Here is an 18,946-nt window from a genome sequence, read left to right on the forward strand (position 1 = left end):
ACTACTCAAAGCCTTTAAAGCCGACCCTGATGAAGGGGGGTGGGGGAGACAGAAATATATACACACACACACACACCGACACACACACACCGACACACACACACACCGACACACACACACACATTGTGTTTTATATGGTAGATGTTTACAAATAAAAATAAATATATTGTAAACCATTCCAAAAGGTTAGCTCACTCTTGCCGTGCGTGTCATGTTCTTTATCAAAAAGAACCCTTTGTTTGCTGCGATCTTGCGTCATTCCCCAAAGCGCGTCTCGATCCCGGAAATAGTCGTCGTTTCATCCGCTCGGAGTCCAAACCTGAAGGAAGAAACGACACTCTGCATTATCTTACAAAGACAAACGCTGAGTTTAAATTGCATAATTTTAAACGTCCTGGCATCACAGTCCTGGTGTTAGAATTTCATAATATTTTAGATCCAAAATAAAAGTTCATTTTTACTTACATAGGCGCCCGCGGAACTACGTAACTTCCGGTTAGTGCACCCTTCGCGACAACAGTCACGTGATTGGATACGTTGAAAACAAAACCACAAGATGGCACGTGTTACAGCTTACTTCCGGTAGTCTCGCCCTCACCTATTGCCTTCCCCACCCTCACATCCATCATTGTGAGATCACGTGACCGGGACAAAAGTTTACCTGTGGTGATTAGGAAGTTGAACAGTAAAAAATACGAGGGTTCCATCATATTGCTTATTGAGAGAAGGAGGCCAACAAGTCTGTGCATTGCCTGTATCAGTGTGTCCATCATACTTGTGGATCACGGTAACTTTAGCTATCTCTCATGCCGATGTAAAACAATTGAACAAACAGATGTAAATTTGACATCACGAGATATGAGAACCAAAAAGTTTAAGCCAGCAAAGTCTGTGACCCATTCTTCAGAGCCTTCCCATACAAATGACCCCAAGATGTGATCTTGTTACATGTCAATACTGTGTGGAAACGAGTGATTGTACAACATTGTTACCTCCGCCACCAAAGGTGGATAGAGGTTATGTTTTCACCCCTGTCTGTCTGTTTGGTTGTCTGTTTGTCCGTCCAAACGTTGATATCTCAAAACGTTGTGGACGGATTCGGACGATATTTGGCAGAGATGTAGCGTATGTGACGAGGACGAAATGTTTAGATTTTTGTAAAGATCCGGATTCGGATCCGGATACTAGAATTTTGTTAAGTGATTCTTCACCATTGGGAGATCGGGCCAAAAACTATGCATAGCAGGATATCTCAAAAAGTTGTGGACGGATTTGGACGAAACTTGGTGGACCGATTGTGTGTTTGACAAACACAAATATAATCAATTTTGGTGAAGATCTGAATATGGATTCAGATATGAGATTTATTTAATTTTTAAAGTGATTCCTCAACATTGGTAGATCGGGCCAAAAACTATACATAGCAGGATATCTCAAAACGTTATGGACTGATTTGGACGAAACTTGCTGGACAGGTTGTGAGTGTGACAAGGAAGAATCGATTCAATTTTGATGAGGATCCAGATCCGGATCCAGCTGGTATAATTTTATAAGTGATTCTTCACCATTGAGTGGCCAAAAACAAGGGGTAGATCAGGGTATGAAAAACTGGACCTATGGTGATACCTGTGATTGATTGTGATTAAATGTTATTCTGTATTGTGATTTTCTGGTCGACTCTGAGATATAAAACGTAAACTATTCACCAGGCGGAGGTATGCTCTCTACTGAGTGCCGTTCTAGTTTTAACTTGTGATTGATGACACTGGTCCTCCAGGTGAGTGATCTGTCCATGGGAGAACTGCTCATCACAGACTCGGTGGTATGGCTCAACCCTCCCTGCAGCCTTCGGCGGTGCAAGAGGGAGCTTGGCATCAAATTGTTTGGTGAGATTTGTTTTTATTCCATTTCTGAGATGTGAGTGGCACTGCTTTTTATAGATACGAGCTGTACCTACGCGGTGTCTACCCGTCGCTTCGCTGACTGCTTCAATCAGAATACAGCATGTTGCACTTCACAAACATAGGGCATATCTGTCTGTGAATCTCATTGAGGATGTAAAATGAGTGAAACACACAAAAAATGATATTTTATGACACTTAGCTCTTGCTGCTCTTGTCGTGGTTATTATCCCACACACGTGAAGCGAGAAGTGGGGTTAAGCAATTGGTTCATGTCTGTCCGTCCGTCTGTCTGTCTTATCAGTTTATGATTATCAGTTTATGATTCAGTTGTGATCGAGGAACAACTTATTTAAAATGAATGTTATATTTTGAACACGAATGGGAAGATTAATAGGAAGATGAATTTGCCATTTACCATAATTTGGCTCTGAATTAGTCCCAGGAATGAGATAATTTTTCTACTCTGTCTGCCTGGCAGTCAAAGAAAATTGAAAATCATTCCAAACAGGAAACTTACTGTTTTTAAGGACCTTATAAAGGACATAAACAACAGGCACGAATAACTAATGTCACGTGTTAGATATGGTGATGTAATAGCCACTGGGTAAAACGGCGGTAAATTAATTAACTTATACGCCTTTGAGCTTCTTTAAACCTTTATTTAAATTTAATTATATACCTATAAATATTTAAAACGATCTTTAACATCAAATTTAATAAAATTGAAGTATAGACCTGAACACCGCATGGGGTATCGTATTCTATGAACTCTCTAGTTGCTGTCGGTGCGCTCCTTCCATGAACTATTGCTTATTTTTATATTGCTTTAGGAAGTATTACTATATATAATTTTGTGTGCTCCTGCCGAGCCTGTCATGGTTTCTTCTAAAGGGTTCTTGCTGTTGCACCGTTGGAATCGCTACATTAGAGCTCCACGCCCTGCTTCTTCTTCTTCCATCGTGGAAATGCTGGCTTTTAAAGCAGGCATTGTTATGATTAAGTGGGCACAACCTTTTGTTCGAAGTAAATCGATTACAGGGTTTCATCGCTTAACGTCATCCCCGTTAACTTTATTTATTTTTTATCGTCTAATAATTAGATACCAAGGCGTTATATAACATCGTGATTATTTACCCAAAAACCCGCTATTACGTTGTGTAACGCTGCTGCTGGCAAATTAGAGATGAAACCTCCCTGATTTCTTATGCTGCAACACACGTGGATAATAAGAAGGCGTGGATAACAAGCACTATCTTTTGCCAATGTCTATCTTTCTACGTCGTCCCTACATGGAGGTTTAGTGTGCAAAGGAGAATTTGGACTTTAAAATTGAACTTCTCAGAGATAACGCACCTTCACATCTGCCCAAAATTGATGATTTGCATGACAACATTAACGTCGTTTTCGTCCGTCCCAATACGACAGCTTTAAACAACCTACGGACCAGGGAGTTGTCGCCGCCTTCAAAGCATATTATTTGCGCCGTACGTTCGGCCAACTCCTTGTGGCTACTGATGGTGAGGATAAGCCGAGTATCCGTGAATATTGGCGGGGATACAATATCTTCAAGGCATGGGAGGAAGTCTATTTCTTGTGAGACAAATTGATCCATTTAACGTCGTCTCACTTAACATCGTGGTTTTCAAGAACGTAACCATAACGTTAACCGAGGACCAATTGTATTACCTCTTCAACAATACCATTTTTATTATTCTACAACGGCAGGAACCCATTATAATTGTGACGGATGGGCACACAAATACACACACATACACATACACGCACACACACACACAAACAGCACAAATACACACACCTACACACATACACAAATACACGCACAAACACACACACACACACACACACACACACACACACACAAACAAACAAACAAACACACACACACAAATACAAATACACACACATGCACACACACACACATACACACATACACACAAACAAACAAACACACAAACACACACACAAATACAAATACACACACATGCACACACTCCACACACTCCATTTAGTAATAGATACATTTTAATGATCATCCCATGTTGTTGTGGTTGGCATTTAAGGACAAACCACACAGTGTGGACTGGTTCCTGCTACAGTGCAGACCAGTCTCAACAGGGAGATCAGTGCCCTCGTAATGGGTCATTCTGTGAGCAAGCTGGGTTTTTATTGACAGTCCAATAGCATATGCTCATTCTCTTTAGGAACAGCCTTGTTTCCAGGCCTGTAATTCATGGCGTTTCCATCCTGCTGCCTCCAGCTGGATTTGAATCACAACCTCTGTGCAGCCAGTCCAGTGTTGCTCACCATTTCACCACTACTCACTTCACAAGTACCTGAACAATTTACGATTTTGATGTGTGTATGTGTGTGTGTGTGTGTGTGTGTGTGTGTGTGTGTGTGTGTGTGTGTGTGTGTGTGTGTGTGTAGCGTTCAAACAGGCCCTCGTGCTCATTTGTCATAAGGAAAGTGAGAAGGGCAGAAAAAGAGGTGTAAGTATTGCCTACGTTGCATCAACTCTGCTTTCCACACACTTTCTGAGTTCGGTCAATCAGATTTAGAACTTTTGTCAAGTGAACGTCGTGTTATTGTAAAACTATCACAGTTATATCCTTCACCTTTTGAGATGATGTCACGAAAATCCATCATCTTATCATTCCACCATCCTATAGAGTATAGAAAAACACTTCAGTGATTTAGTCTGTGTCTCCGCTTTCCTCTACCTCATCCATGGTGCAGGACAAACGGGATAGTCCAATAACAGGTGGACAGGTGTAAATATGTATTTTGAAGTCAGTAAAGCTTTCTGAACTGTAAGCTGATTGTTTTGGGTCCATAATCATTGCTGAAATGGCTTTATGGGTGCTAATGAGCAGCCTAATCCATGGAACAATGTGCACATGTATTTGAGGCCTACAGCATGGGGATAACTGCCTTGATTTATTACGGCTTTGTGAAAATCACCTTTCCTGATTACAGTCAAATCCATTCATTCAGGTTCTGCCTGTTACACTTCTTACAAAAACTTTATAGCTTAGTTGTTTTTGTCTTTCATAAAGTTGAAAAAATACTTGTTTCCATAACTCTCTGGTGATCTCTGCTGCTGCCCAGTAACAAAAATTGCCCTGGGCCACACCAGTAAGACGATTCATTACTCAAAGTATTGCCAACCAATGTATCCTCAAGCAGGGTCGCTCTGCCTCCTGTTTCCTCTGTCTCTCTCCAACAGTCAAGTCTGCCACGCTTGGAGAATCCCGTGGATGGTTTTGGACAGTTTCGCTTTTGGCACATGGTACCTGCAGGTGCATTGCAGGTCCGTGCGGGAAGTGTGAGCCCAGGTGAGTAAATCGTAGGTGTTGAAAGACTTGTGGCCCCCAAAGTTGCGGCAGACTCTTAAACACCAAGGAACAAAATTCAGTCTATGTATCTCTTCTTCTTGTCTGTCTGGTCTTTGCCTTGTGTTTCCTTGACAGAGGTTGGCATGAGTTGCATCTGGGAGTTGGTACACATGAAGTCAGAGCTCGAAGGACGTCCTGAGACTGTTTTTCACCTGTGTAGCCAGTAAGTGCCCAAAAAATGGTTAGTTTGGTGAGCACATCAATTTGCCACTCGCATCATTTCAAGCACATCACTCCTGAAAGCAAAACAACAATGCATCACTTTTCCAAAACGAATTCCTGTCATTAATTTTGGACCCTCTATTTATTACGTGTGTGATCATGGCGCAATCCTTCATTCCATCCACCTCTCCCCTGTCCCTTTCCCCTAATGCTCCAGAGGGGCCACTTCTCTTCTCTCCATTTTTCTCATATCTGCCCCAAAATTTTATTTCCCTTTTCTCCCAACTACTCCCACACTTCTCAACTGTCCTTCTTCTCCTTTGTCAAATCTTTTCTCATTTTCATCCTTCTCATCCTGTCAAATCTCCAACCACTACCCCCGCCCTTCCCCCTCACACCCATAGCTACCTTGCGAAAAAGCTGAGGATGGTGAGAGTTCTTGGGAAAATCCTAAGGGATCGAAGTCGTCACCGGTCTCAGCTCTCGTTGCCTACGTCCCCACAGTCTTCTCGGCACTCGCAGCAACTCACCAGCTGTCCCGATGCCCCGCCTTCCTCTCGTAAGACCTGCAACCATAGACCTTAAGCACACACTATACACAGTACTTTGGTCTGTGAAACTTGCTCCCATACGCTCCTGGTGATATATCGCTCCCCAGTAACCAGTCTATCCCATATCCAGGGCCAAATTGAGGAAAGTGCACTAAAAGTATTCTTTCAAGTTCAGTATACCTTGGCAGTTCTGATCAAAATGTTTGAAGCTATCACTGGTCATCATTCAATGGGAGTTGAATGGAATGCTGAATGGGAACCTGAACTTTGAACCTCCTTTTTCTCGGAACTTGTGTCATTTTGATAGCTTATTGACTCGATTATTGATACGCAACATCCACAAAACAATACATATTGTCGGGGATTTTTCGATGCTCCAGCATTGGCCAACTTGTTGTCAATATATTATTCTCAAAATCATGGGATTATCCAAGTGTCTTTGTTTGACAAAGATATTCCCATGATGTTTTAAACAATAGATGTAGCCTGAATTGTAGCTAGTGTATTTTACTTGTATACACACACACACACACACACACACACACACACACACACACACACACACACACACACACACACACACACACACACACACACAAACACACACACACACACACACACACACACACACTAAACCATCCCTGGGAACATTACCACAAACGAACTACAGTTGGAGTCTGTACGCGTCTCAGTGACGATCCAGAAAAGAGCCCTTGGAACAAAACTCTGAGAACAACACAACTTGGTCCATCAATTGAGATCCTTCACCGACACGGGGATGGATACTTGAGTTCTGGGACAAAATTTGAAGAAAACAAGACCGATAGTCTAACAATGGCGCAGCTAGGCTTGTGTAATGCTTTAGTTGAAGAGGATAGTATGACCTGGGTGGAGATACAAGTTAGCAGTTAGTAAATAAAGTATTCAATTTTTTTGACTTCAGGCATGGACAGCCAGTTCGTGAATGACTTGGGCAAAGAAAAAAATAAAAAAATGATGAACCAATCAATTCCACATTCCTGTGCCACTTTCAGTCGAACGTCAGGCATGACAGCACGTTCTCTATATTTTCATTCCAAACAGCATCATTCATCATTCCAATCACAAATTAATACGATGGTATTAATATATCACAATATAATGTTAAATCACGATTGTATTGAGATATTATCAAACCAGCGAACCGTCATCATCTGTTCACTTCCGGATTCGGGAGCAAGATCCGTGTCGATCGCATTTCAAAATCGTAATTGTATTGAGGAATTTCTGAAACCTCCTACCTACCTTGCATTGGACGTGGAATGCATATTGACGCCACCTCACTATCTGTCTTCAATGGCAAGGTTTCCTGATGTTTCCTCAACCAGCACTAAGATGTGATGCCTGCCACCGATCTAGGGGAAGCGATACTCAGACTATGGCACCTCTAGCAGCCCTGGACCAGTGGAATGGAACAACTGGAGTGCTGTTTTTTTCCGGAGAGGTTTAACACATTATTTAGCAGATCATGTGTTCTTATTTCATCCACCTTCTTACGCGGCTTCAAGAACCTACTCCAGGCAAAATCCTGTTCTTCACTTTGAAATGATCGTTATGAACCGACAGTCCATGATGGAAAAGAGACGATGATGTATCCCCTGGCGAATAATCAGCACGCTGTGAAGTAATGATTTCTCAGATTTGCGCCACTTACACCAAGGTCGGTTAATAGTCATATTGCAGGAATATCAGTTTGAGCGTCCGTGACGCGTGACCCAGGAAGTAACGATGGGAGGCTGGTTTGTCAAGAAATGCCGCTGTGTTGGGAGACGAGGGACCACGAATCCCATGATTGGCCGAAGCAACATCTGCCATCACATTTTGCCGCTTTGTAATGATCGTTGCAGATTGCTCAGACCACTTTTGTTTCTGAAATACACGAGGAAATTGAATGACAGTAGGAAACCGGAAGTTTCCATGTCAGAGCACACCATGCGTTTCCAAGGTTATTGTCAACCGTCGCACCGCGGAGCGAAAGGGGGGCTATGGTTTTCCCCTCCGTCCGTGTGTCCGTCCGTGCGTGCGGGCGGGCGTGCCGTGCATGCGTAAGCGAAGGACCGAATTCTAATTTGGTGTGTGGGTGCAACCCACGTCAAAATCCAAGATGGCCACCGCCATGTGTGTCTGAACCTTGTGAGCGGAATGTCTTGAAAAATAAGCGAAGTACCAACTTCTAATCTGGTGTGTGGGTGTATCTAGGCATAAGGAAGAACCCTATTGAAAATTGGGTCGCCATGTCAAAATCCAAGATGGCCGCCACCATATATATGTCTGAACCTTGTGAGCGAAATATCTTGAAAAATAAACGAACTACTAACTTCTAATCTGGTGTGTGGGTGTATCTACGCATAAGGAAGAACCCTATTGAAAGTTGGGTCGCCACGTCAAAATCCAAGATGGCCGCCGCCATGTATGTCTGAACCTTGTGAGCGGAATATCTTGAAAAATAAGCGAAGTACCAACTTCTAATCTGGTGTGTGGGTGTATCTACGCATAAGGAAGAAGGCTATTGAAAGTTGGGTCACCACATCAAAATCCAAGATGGCCGCCGTGCGTCTTCCACATTGTCAACTCACATCACTTCACCGATGGGGGACCTAGGCGTAACGCTTGTTGTTTCCACCAAGGGGCGCCATTTTTATACAATCCACACCCAAATGGAACGGAGCCTTTCTTGTTTCCAAACTATATGATATGGATGTCACTCCAACTGCAGGGCCTACTCCGCTAAGGGGCACAGATGTGTAACCACAAGTGTACATTAAAACATATATATTTTAACGCACGGTTGTTGTTACAAAAGATGCAAATGGCGTAAGTTGGTTACATTGTGGTTATGAATGCCATGAGGTCATGAAGTGGAATTAGTTTAATTTTCATAGGGACAACATTATTAGGTGACTCATTTCACAAAGGAAGGCCTTTAAGTTGATACCAAGGCCTCTTTCGGATGTACGATACTCTGTTACAGTGACTGTGCTGCTGAAGCAGTTTATTGGTAAGGGTTATACTGGGTGGTTTGCCATTGCCTTCCCAGCAGTAGTTAGAACAGGAATTTGTAATTTGTTCAGGGTGCCAGTGATAGCTCGCCTACTCTTCGCGAAGTACACTGTGGGATGTTTAACGTCCATCAACTAATGCTGTCCATCAACGAATGCCGGGAGACGGGACGCCTGTTTAATGTCGGTGCAAGGGACACATTGATGACAACAAGGACACTGATGAATCACCCTGCCTGTAAAACCCCGAACTGATAGTTTTTAGCGAGGTCGGGATTCAAACCAAGGCTAGAGAGAGTAGAGGCAAGTGTGCACACTTCTACATCATCCTGCCAGCCCTCAAGGCCTCATAGACCTCTTTAGAACCACCTTTGGAGGCCATTTTCCCCCCACAGAGCAGGGGTTGGCCTTTCTCGAGCACCTTGGTCCCATTTTTTGAAGCAATGTTTTATGGCCGGATGCCCTTCCTGCCACCAACCTTGTTCGTCGCCTCTTGCGATACACAGGGAATTACCAGTTAAATGGTACTCAATTTGCCGACCTCGGAGGGATGACAGGCTGAGTCAACCCCCCTGGCGTTAATTCAGCGATCGACCGGGATTTGAACCCAGGATCCTAGGATCCGAGACCGAACTCTCTTGTCTTATCTTCTCAAGACCGAACTCTCTTATCTGTCTCCCTCTTCCAAATCCTGGTGGCGTCTGGTCAAATCTGTTTCTGGTGTTTGTTCCCCCTCCATCCCCTCCCTCACCTCAAACGGCCACACGGCTGACTCCGCACGTGAAAAAGCTGAATGCCTCAACTCTGTGTTTGCCTCTAAATCTTGTGTCCCAAACCCATCCCTCTCTGTACCCACCGTACCCAGTCGTACCCAGCTGCTCCTGGACTCTGTGTCCTTTCCTCCTGACAAGGTGGAAAAGTTTCTGTCAACCCTCGACTCTGATTCTGCAACTGGACCTGACGGCATCAGCCCACGGGTCCTAAAATCCTGTTCTTCCACTCTTTCACTCCCTCGCTCTGTTCTCTTCACCCTCTCTTTTGCTCAAGGTCATCTGCCATCTGCTTGGAAATCAACCAACATCACCGCTTTACACAAAAAAGGTGCAAAAACAGATCCTAGCAACTACAGACCAATCAGCCTTCTCCCAATTATCAGCAAAGTCATGGAATCCATCATTGCTTCAGATATGAAATCTTTCCTCTTCTCCAATGGCTTGATCTCTGATCATCAATTTGGTTTCAGACCTGGTCACTCTACTCTGGACATGCTGCTTCTGCTTTCTCAACAATGGATGGAGGTCCTCAATGCCAAACAGGAAATTAGAGCTGTCTCCCTTGACATATCACGTGCCTTCGATACGGTCTGGCACCCCGCTCTGCTCACCAAACTCTCCTCCTTTGGTATCCATGGAAATCTTCACGCATGGCTGGCGGACGTCCTCTCTAGTCGGTCAACGTGTGGCCCTGAATGGGTTTCTCTCATCTCCTCTTCCTGTTCAGGCTGGAGTTCCCCAAGGCAGTGTTCTGGGCCCTGTGCTTTTTCTGGTCTTCATCAATGATCTCTCTGACTCTCTTGAAAATCCTCTCTATCTCTTTGCTGATGACTCTACTCTCTGTCGCTCCATTCCTCATCCCTCAGATCGGCAGTCTGCAGCCGCCTCACTCTCTGCAGACCTGGACAAAATCACAGACTGGGCAAACAAGTGGAACATGTCTTTCAATCCTGACAAATCTCACACTCTTACGATGTCTCTCCGAAAAGGCCGACTGGACAACCCTCCCATCCACTTTCTGAATAATCCTCTCCAAGAAGTTCTGTCACTCAAGCTTTTGGGTCTCACTATCTGCCATGATCTTTCCTGGGAAAACCACATTTCAAATCTGGCCTCCAAAGCCAGTCGCCGACTGGGCATCCTCCGTCGTGCGAAGTCCTTCCTTGGCACACCTGAGCTTCTCACCACATACAAGGCTTTCATCCGCAGCTCAATGAAATACTGCTCTCCCCTCTGGGCTGGTGCTCCTGCCTCACACCTAGCTCGTCTTCACGCTGTTGAAACCAAAGCGTTCAGAATCATTGGAATCTCCCGCAATGAAGCTAACTCCAAGGGTCTTTCACTCACTCACCGCAGGCAGGTTGGTTGTCTTTCCGTCTTCTACCGACACCTCTCTGGCCTTGCCCCCACAGCTCTTTCTGGGCTCTGTCCCCCAAATATTCCTACAGGTCGCACAAGATCTGCCTGCAACCCTCTTATGGTCAAACTGCCAAAATCAAGACTCTCTGCTCACCTTCACTCCTTCATTCCTTTTTTCTCCCGCCTCTGGAACAAACTCCCTCACTCTCTTCAATCCCACTCCACCCTCCAGGTCTTTAAAACAGCTGTTCACCACCATCTCTTATCTTCCCCCATCCAAAACCTTGATCTTTTCTACCCCAGCTAATTTCACCCCAAAACCACTTTTTTGAAATACCAACTTCTGTCCTGGAAGTCCTTGGTGTCCTTGTGTTTCATACTTCTCCCTTCCCCCCCCCCCCCCCTTCCCACGCCTCCTCCCCCCAAGCCCTCTTCCTCCCACACATCTCCCTGCTCTCAAATATTGTGTTTGTGTGCTTCCCCTTCTCTCCCCATCTTGTCTTCCGCTCCCTCTTTTTTTATATTTTGTTTGTCTGGTTGATTTGTTTGTGAAATAAATGTTAGCTCTTTCACGAGCCTCGATTCTGTATACAAAAAAAAATAAAAAAATCCCAAGCCGGCACCCTAACTGTTAAGCCAACACCAGGCTCTTTAAATTGAGTAAATGGATTGTTAATGCAATTTGGATCGATGAGATAAAATGAGATGCCAGTTAAATATATTGGATGTGGTTATGACAGATGTATGGGGTTGAATGGCCTCTTCCAGTATACAAAATTTTATTGGGTAAGGTGGGCAGTGTCTTACCTCTAATGACAGATGGCGGTATGTTCATTTGTTCCTCTGCAGAATCTGGGTGTTGTTGTATCATTTGCTGGTGGGAACACATATGTGCTGTTGATGCAGTGCCCCCTGTAGGCTAGAGCAATAATTTTGTAGATTGACAAGGATACTTGCACACACTATATTTGTCCTTTAGCATTCTCATCTGAACCCCTGGCTCATGCTGTGAAGAAACCAGGTTCAAATCCCATATGTGTCTGCCCTTTGCCCTCATAATTAATGTTAAAGTATATTAATGTCTGCTCATGTCTTTGTCCTACATGCAATGTATGTACAAGCTCTTCATTGAGCCTTAGATCAGAATAAGAAGGGGAAATTTTTAATATTGAGTGTGTGAATGTGTGTGTCGTTGGTTATTATCTCCAAATGCGGGTTTCAGAAGGTGGAACGGAACCCTCAGGTCTCGATGTATCCACCTTCATGTCTATGTGTGTCTATGTGTGAGTGTGTGCACATATATGCGTGTGTGTATGCATGCAAGTTGTTTTTGCTGACTATCCCAAACACGTGGGTAGGCCTCAGGAGATGGAATGTAGGTAGATCTACCGGGTCTCAAAGTATCCACCTCCATTTGTTTGTGTGTGTGTGTGTGTGTGTGTGTGTGTGTGTGTGTGTTTGTGTGTGTGTGTGTGTGTGTGTGTGTGTGTGTGTTTGTGTGTGTGTGTGTGTGTTTGTGTGTGTGTGTGTGTGTGTGTGTGTGTGTGTGTTTGTGTGTGTGTGCAGCAAGACCCAATCACTTTGTCTCTCCCATGATTGGAGGGAACAACCAATCAGCTCTTACCTAATCAATTTCCCCAGGTGGCTAGGATTATAAGTTAAAATAACCCCAATGCTCCACTAGACATAGAAAGCTGCATTTAGCAACCAAGAAAAGTTACAGAAGGTCAGCCCTTTATATATATATATATACACAGTGCATTCAGAAAGTATTCAGACCCCTTCACTTTTTTCACATTTTGTTACGTTGCAGCCTTATGCTGAAATCGTTTAAATTCATTTTTTCCCTCATCAATCTACACTCAATACCCCATAATGACAAAGAGGAAACAGGATTTTAGAAAGTTTTGCAAATTTATTAAAAAGAAAAAACTGAAATATCACATTTACATAAGTATTCAGACCCTTTGCTATGACACTTGAAATTTAGCTCAGGTGCCTCCCATTTCTCTTGATCATCTTTGAGATGTTTCTACACCTTGATTGGAGTCCACCTGTGGTAAATTCAATTGATTGGACATGATTTGGAAAGGCACACACCTGTCTATATAAGGTCTCACAGCTGACAATGCACATCAGAGCAAAAACCAAGCCATGAGGTCGAAGGAACTGCCTACAGAGCTCAGAGACAGGATTGTGTCGAGGCACAGATCTGGGGAAGCCTACAAAAAAAAATTCTGCTGCATTGAAGGTTTCCAAGAGCACAGTGGCCTCCATAATTCTTAAATGGAAGAAGTTTGGAACAACCAGGACTCTTCCTAGAGCTGGCCGCCCGGCCAAACTGAGCAATCGGGGGAGAAGGGCCTTGGTCCAGAAGGGCCAGAAATAATCTCTGACAATTTTCTGGAAGAAATGGTGCAATATTAGGATATGTGGGTGTCTTTTGATACCTCAGGGAGATGGATGCCCCTGCCTTGCATAACCCCAGGTCACCGGTGGGCAAGGTGTAGTACCTGTCAGCCCCCCTTACCAGGCTAACAGTCCGCAGCCATGTGGTTTAAATGGCAGATGGCTTTGCACATCTGGTGGATGAGAGTCCAGTTGACTCCAACTGCATGGGCAGAAGAGGGTGAATTCCCCAACGACCAGCAGAGGGATGGAGAGGAGTGGCGATCCTGTCTATACCACACACCCGTGTGTACCAGCCATAGAAAGGCAAAAAACAACAAATTATATATATATATATATATATATATATATATATATATATATATATATATATATATATATATATATATATATATATATATATATATATATATGCAGTTGTGGCCAAAAATATTGGCACCCTTGCACTTTTTTCAAATAATGCACCATTTCTTCCAGTAAATTGTTGAAATTAAAAAATATTTTGGTATCCACATATTATTTCTTTGGTTTGCAGTGAAATAAAACAAAAAAAGCCGAAAAAATTACGATTTTATTTGATTTTTTTGTATACAACTTCGAGGCTTGGTTAAGAGCTAACATCAATCACAAAAAAAAAACGGACACACAAAACATACAATAAAGGGAGTGGGAGACCAGATGGGGAGAGAGAGGGAAGCACACATGTATAACAGCAGAGAACAGGGAAATCGGGAGATCTGTGGGAGGGAGAGGGCTTCGGGGGAGGGGGCATGGGAGGGGTGGGGGAGGGCGAGGTATCAAACACATGAACTCTGCTAGAACTTCCAGGAAAGAATTCGATATTTCAAAAAAGTGGATCTGTGGTGAATTAACGGGGGTAGAAAAGATCAATGTTTTGGATGGTGGGAAGATAAGAGATGGTGGTGTTATATGATATTTGTAAAATTTGCATCGATAGGGAGAGTGGTTTCAGGGATATAATTATTTAATATTTTCCTTCAATCCAATATGGCTGCCACATCATGTGACCAATGACGTTTTCGTGTGACCAATGACGCTCCAGTCATCTTTCAAGCACCATGCATAGTCAATGGCACATGTAAAGTTTCGAGTCAATCAATTTCGTGGTTTGGGAGAAGATGCTTTTTCAGGGTTTTAGGTTAAATCCAATATTTCTGCCAAACCATGTGACCTATGATGTCATAAATTTAATATTTCAATACAAATGTGTCATAGATCATGTGCATGCAATTTCAGATTTTTAGGATAAGGAATTCGATTAAAACATTTTTGGCTGGTATAGCACTTCACCTATGATGTCATCATTATCATGCTTTTGTTCCCCATTGAGAGTACTTGACAATGTGCCAAGTTTCAAATTTTTCCATTCAGCAGTTTCCGATAAATAAATTTTTAATTATTTGCATTTAATCCAAGATGGCTACCATACCACGTGACCTATGACATCACAATTATCATGAAAACATTCTGCATGGGTGTCACTCCTACCCTGGAAGTTTCATCTCAATCGGACATGTGGTTGCTGAGAAAAATGAGGTTTAGACCGTACTGACGGATGGATGGATGGACGGACGGACGGACGGACAACCCGAAAACATAAAGCCTCCGGCCATCTTCGGGGGCGGAGGCATAAAAAGGGCAATCACCTACATGCTCACGCACACTCATGCAACACCAAATCACGTGTGAGTAATAATGAAAAAAAGATCAGAGCAGCCCATCAATGATTTGTCTTGACAATTATTTTGCTTGACGTTTCCAAAAAATACAAAAAACTCCTCCATCTGACATCAAGCACCAGCACGTAACCAGAAGCAGCCACATAGTAAATAAAAACCGTTTTATAATCTTTTTTTTTAAAATAAAAATCATGGTGAATAAAAACCTTTTTTTTCTTAATTTACCTCTGCCCCACCCCTTACCCACCCTCCCAATTGGCTCTTTATGGGGCTTTGAGGTGAATTCATTTGTAAATTAATTTAAAGCCCCATTCATTATTCAGCATCGTGTTGATGTTGGGCTAGCGGCTAGGGTGACAGCTTATGGATCCAAGGATCCTGGGTTCGAATCCTGGTCGATCGCTGAATTAACGCCAGGGGGGTTGACTCAGCCTGTCATCCTTCCGAGGTCGGCAAATTGAGTACCAGTTCACTGGTAATTCCCTGTGTGTTGTAAAAAGGCGACAAACAGCGTTGGCAGCAGGAAGGGCATCCGGCCGTAAAACATTGCTTCAAAAAGGGGACCAAAAAAACAACAACAACCACGGTTCCCGAAAAAGGCCAACCCCCGCTTTGCGGGGAAAAATGGCCTCTAAACTGTGGTTTTATTCATTATTCAGCATCGGCATTGAAGGGTGGGTATTTTTCATTATCGAGGCTTAATGCAGAATAGGTCTCGTGTCTATGTCTAAATCTCGTGTCTATGTCTAAACCAGGCCCTGTCTGTGTTTCCCCAGGCCTGGAAGCATCTGTGGTGGCGCCAACCCAAACCAAAGAGCTCTCTTCACCTCTCAGTTCTGTGGATAGCGGCTGTGTCCTGGAACCTGCTCAGGAAGACGGGATTGGCAGAAACAACAGCAATAACGAGCACATAGATGCAGCGGCAAAAGACGAAGCAAGTGCCGCACATTGCATGGAATCGTCACACCTGGCAGATGGGCCAAGGCATGGGAAGGACTTGGAGAAACGGTTGTGGACTTGGAACCTGATGAGGATTAGCTTTGCTTGTGATGACATGGAGACCGACATCTTGAGCGATGAAGGAGCACTGGAAGATAGGGATGAACAATGTGATAAAGCCAATGAGACAGAGGAGAACAAAACTTTGGAAGGAGAGGAAAAGGTAATGGATGAAGGAGAGGAAATATTTGGCAAAACAGAATTGACACAAAATTTCACGGAGCAACTTCACCGTGGTCACATATCAGACGATGTCACAGGCAGTCAAGAGCAGCCGCTCAAAACGTTCCAGGAAGACACGGAAGAAAACCAGGGCTCGTCGAACAACGAAGGAGCTCATCATTGGCGTTCACAAGGAATCGCAGAAAACAATCCGTTGCCCGCCAATGAAGACGACTGGGAGGTGTGGGAACGAGCGGGATCGCCAATCGAAGCACAGCTGTCCGAGATGAATGCTCTCGGGGGAGAGTTCAGTGACCTGAGCTTGTACTCGGTCACAAGTGAAGACGGTTTTTATTTCCCCCCCTCTTCTTTGCCTCGTGCAATCTGCACCAACGCCATCGCCGGAGCTCGGTGAAAAAGAGTACGACAAGATGACGTTTCATCACAAGACAGATGAGTCAAACCTCAAGAAACCCTCAAGTTAACGGTGTATTTCCCTTGTGTGCCTTGACAGTTGAGCAGGCACTCGAAGAACTTTAAAGTTATTTATATATTATTAAGCACCCTGTACATTAATGTGTGTGCTGCCTGTTTGTTACATGTACATGGCCTGTTCGGTTCTATGGCTTGAAATTTTTTGACAAAACCCACACCTCTTCCTGCACATCCATGACAGGTCTTTTATTTGTATTTGTTTATTTTTTACACTTTTGCAAACTCAGGGCAGTTGTCCTTAAGGCCTCACTCTTATTCCTTGAACTCTGTAGTTGACGTGTCACGATAGGGATCTCTCTTCCAGTAAGTGCTGTCGTACACCTGGCTGATCTTGGCAGGAAGCGGACGGTTTCTGGAGATTGCTTGAAGTACACGAGGCCCGGTGAGCTCGCACAGCACAATCCAAGGATGAAAAACACCTTTTGCCATTGTGCCTAACCCTTTGAGCACAACGTCACGGGTTTTATTTGGCTGCACATGCAGATAAATTGTCTGCAGTCATCTTGGGGGCACGACCGTTTACCTTGCTACTGACCGTATATTTTAGATTTCAGAAAGTTGTACAAAGTATTTTTTTATTTTATTTTTTGTCCTTGCAAAAAAACGAACAAACAACAATAAGGATTGTTCAATTTTTATCATTCTGTCTACCTTAACTTTAGTGTCGAATGCCCTGGTTGTAATATGTATTTATACGTAAATATGTATTCAGATATTATTTCCTTATTATCCTTAACTTAATCTTTTTATAATGGTGTATCGACTTTTTGCTGCATGCGTTACACGAGCTAGCTTTCCAAATAACAAACCCAGAACCAGGCAGTTTGCTTGTAAATTAATCGATGCTGAACACGTGGAGTTTTGCCATAAATTCTAAATTGATTACCTGCGTCCACGGTATGCATTTAGTGCTTCGCTAGTCTTTAATAAAATATGATGTATGCAACAACGCTGGCTCAGACTTGACTAAATATAAAATATAACCACATTTAGAGGCCATTTTTCCCCGCAAAGCGGGGGTTGGCCTTTTTCGGGAACCGTGGTTGTTGTTGTTTTTTTTGTCCCCTTTTTGAAGCAATGTTTTACGGCCGGATGCCCTTCCTGACGCCAACCCTTTTTGCCGCGTTTAACGACAAACAGGGAATTACCAGTGAACTGGTACTCAATTAGCCGACCTCGGAAGGATGACAGGCTGAGTCAACCCCCCTGGCGTTAATTCAGCGATCGACCGGGATTCGAACCCAGGATCCTAGGATCCCAAGCCGGCACCCTAGCCCCTAGCCCAACACCAGGGTTTCAGACTTGACTACACCAACATTTTCGAAGAAGAAACAATCGTTTCCGAGACAGACTCGGTGGCCTAATGGTTAGACCGTCTGTTATGAGTGTTGGAGGTTAGCGGGTCGAACCCCGATCAAGGAACTTAACAAGAACGGGACGTGCTTGCTTCCTTCCTTTCCGTTCGTCATTTGAAAAGGAAAGTGGACGGACAAACGACAATCGGTTGGCAACCGTTGCACAGGCTTGATGGGTTTATTGGCCTCCTCCTGTGTTGAATTTCCTTGCAATGGAACTCAATGTATATCTTTTTTCACCTAAAATGCACTTCCTGCTCCAGCAGGAGATCAAAAGAAACAGTCATGGATAGTGGCAAGCAAAGAAACAATAACAAAAGAAGAATAAGAAGCGAAACAATCATTAATGAAAGAAGCACAAGTCACAGAGCTCGTCACAACTGGTGTTTTTTTTTTTGTTTTTTTTTTGTTTTTGGATACAAGATCGAGCCTCTTATAAGAGCTAACATTAATGACAAAAAAAACAAACGGACACATAAGACGAAATAAAGGGAGCGGGAGACAAGAGGGGGAGAGAGGGGGGAAGCACACACATACAACATTTGAGAGCAGGGACATCGGGAGATCTGTGGGAAGGAGAGGGCTTGGGGGGAGGAGGCACGGGAAGGGGGGGGGGGGGGGGG

General features: G+C 43.8%; 1 protein-coding gene across 1 annotated transcript in view; it reads left to right on the plus strand.

The window, feature by feature from the left end:
- The window catches only part of LOC137439628 (rho guanine nucleotide exchange factor TIAM1), a 124,872-nt gene extending 106,955 nt beyond the window's left edge, over positions 1-17,917 (plus strand). Inside the window, exons 20-25 of the mRNA XM_078768487.1 lie at positions 1,778-1,886; positions 4,353-4,414; positions 5,152-5,260; positions 5,396-5,483; positions 5,887-6,041; positions 16,089-17,917. Coding sequence (XP_078624613.1) covers positions 1,778-1,886; positions 4,353-4,414; positions 5,152-5,260; positions 5,396-5,483; positions 5,887-6,041; positions 16,089-16,888 — 1,323 coding nt within the window. The 3' untranslated portion in view covers positions 16,889-17,917. The remainder of the gene's footprint in view (positions 1-1,777; positions 1,887-4,352; positions 4,415-5,151; positions 5,261-5,395; positions 5,484-5,886; positions 6,042-16,088) is intronic.
- Positions 17,918-18,946: the final 1,029 nt, after the last annotated feature.

Source organism: Myxine glutinosa, chromosome 14 (assembly GCF_964187855.1).
Source record: "Myxine glutinosa chromosome 14, kmMyxGlut1.1, whole genome shotgun sequence".
In the NCBI taxonomy this organism is placed as follows: Eukaryota; Metazoa; Chordata; class Myxini; order Myxiniformes; family Myxinidae; genus Myxine; species Myxine glutinosa.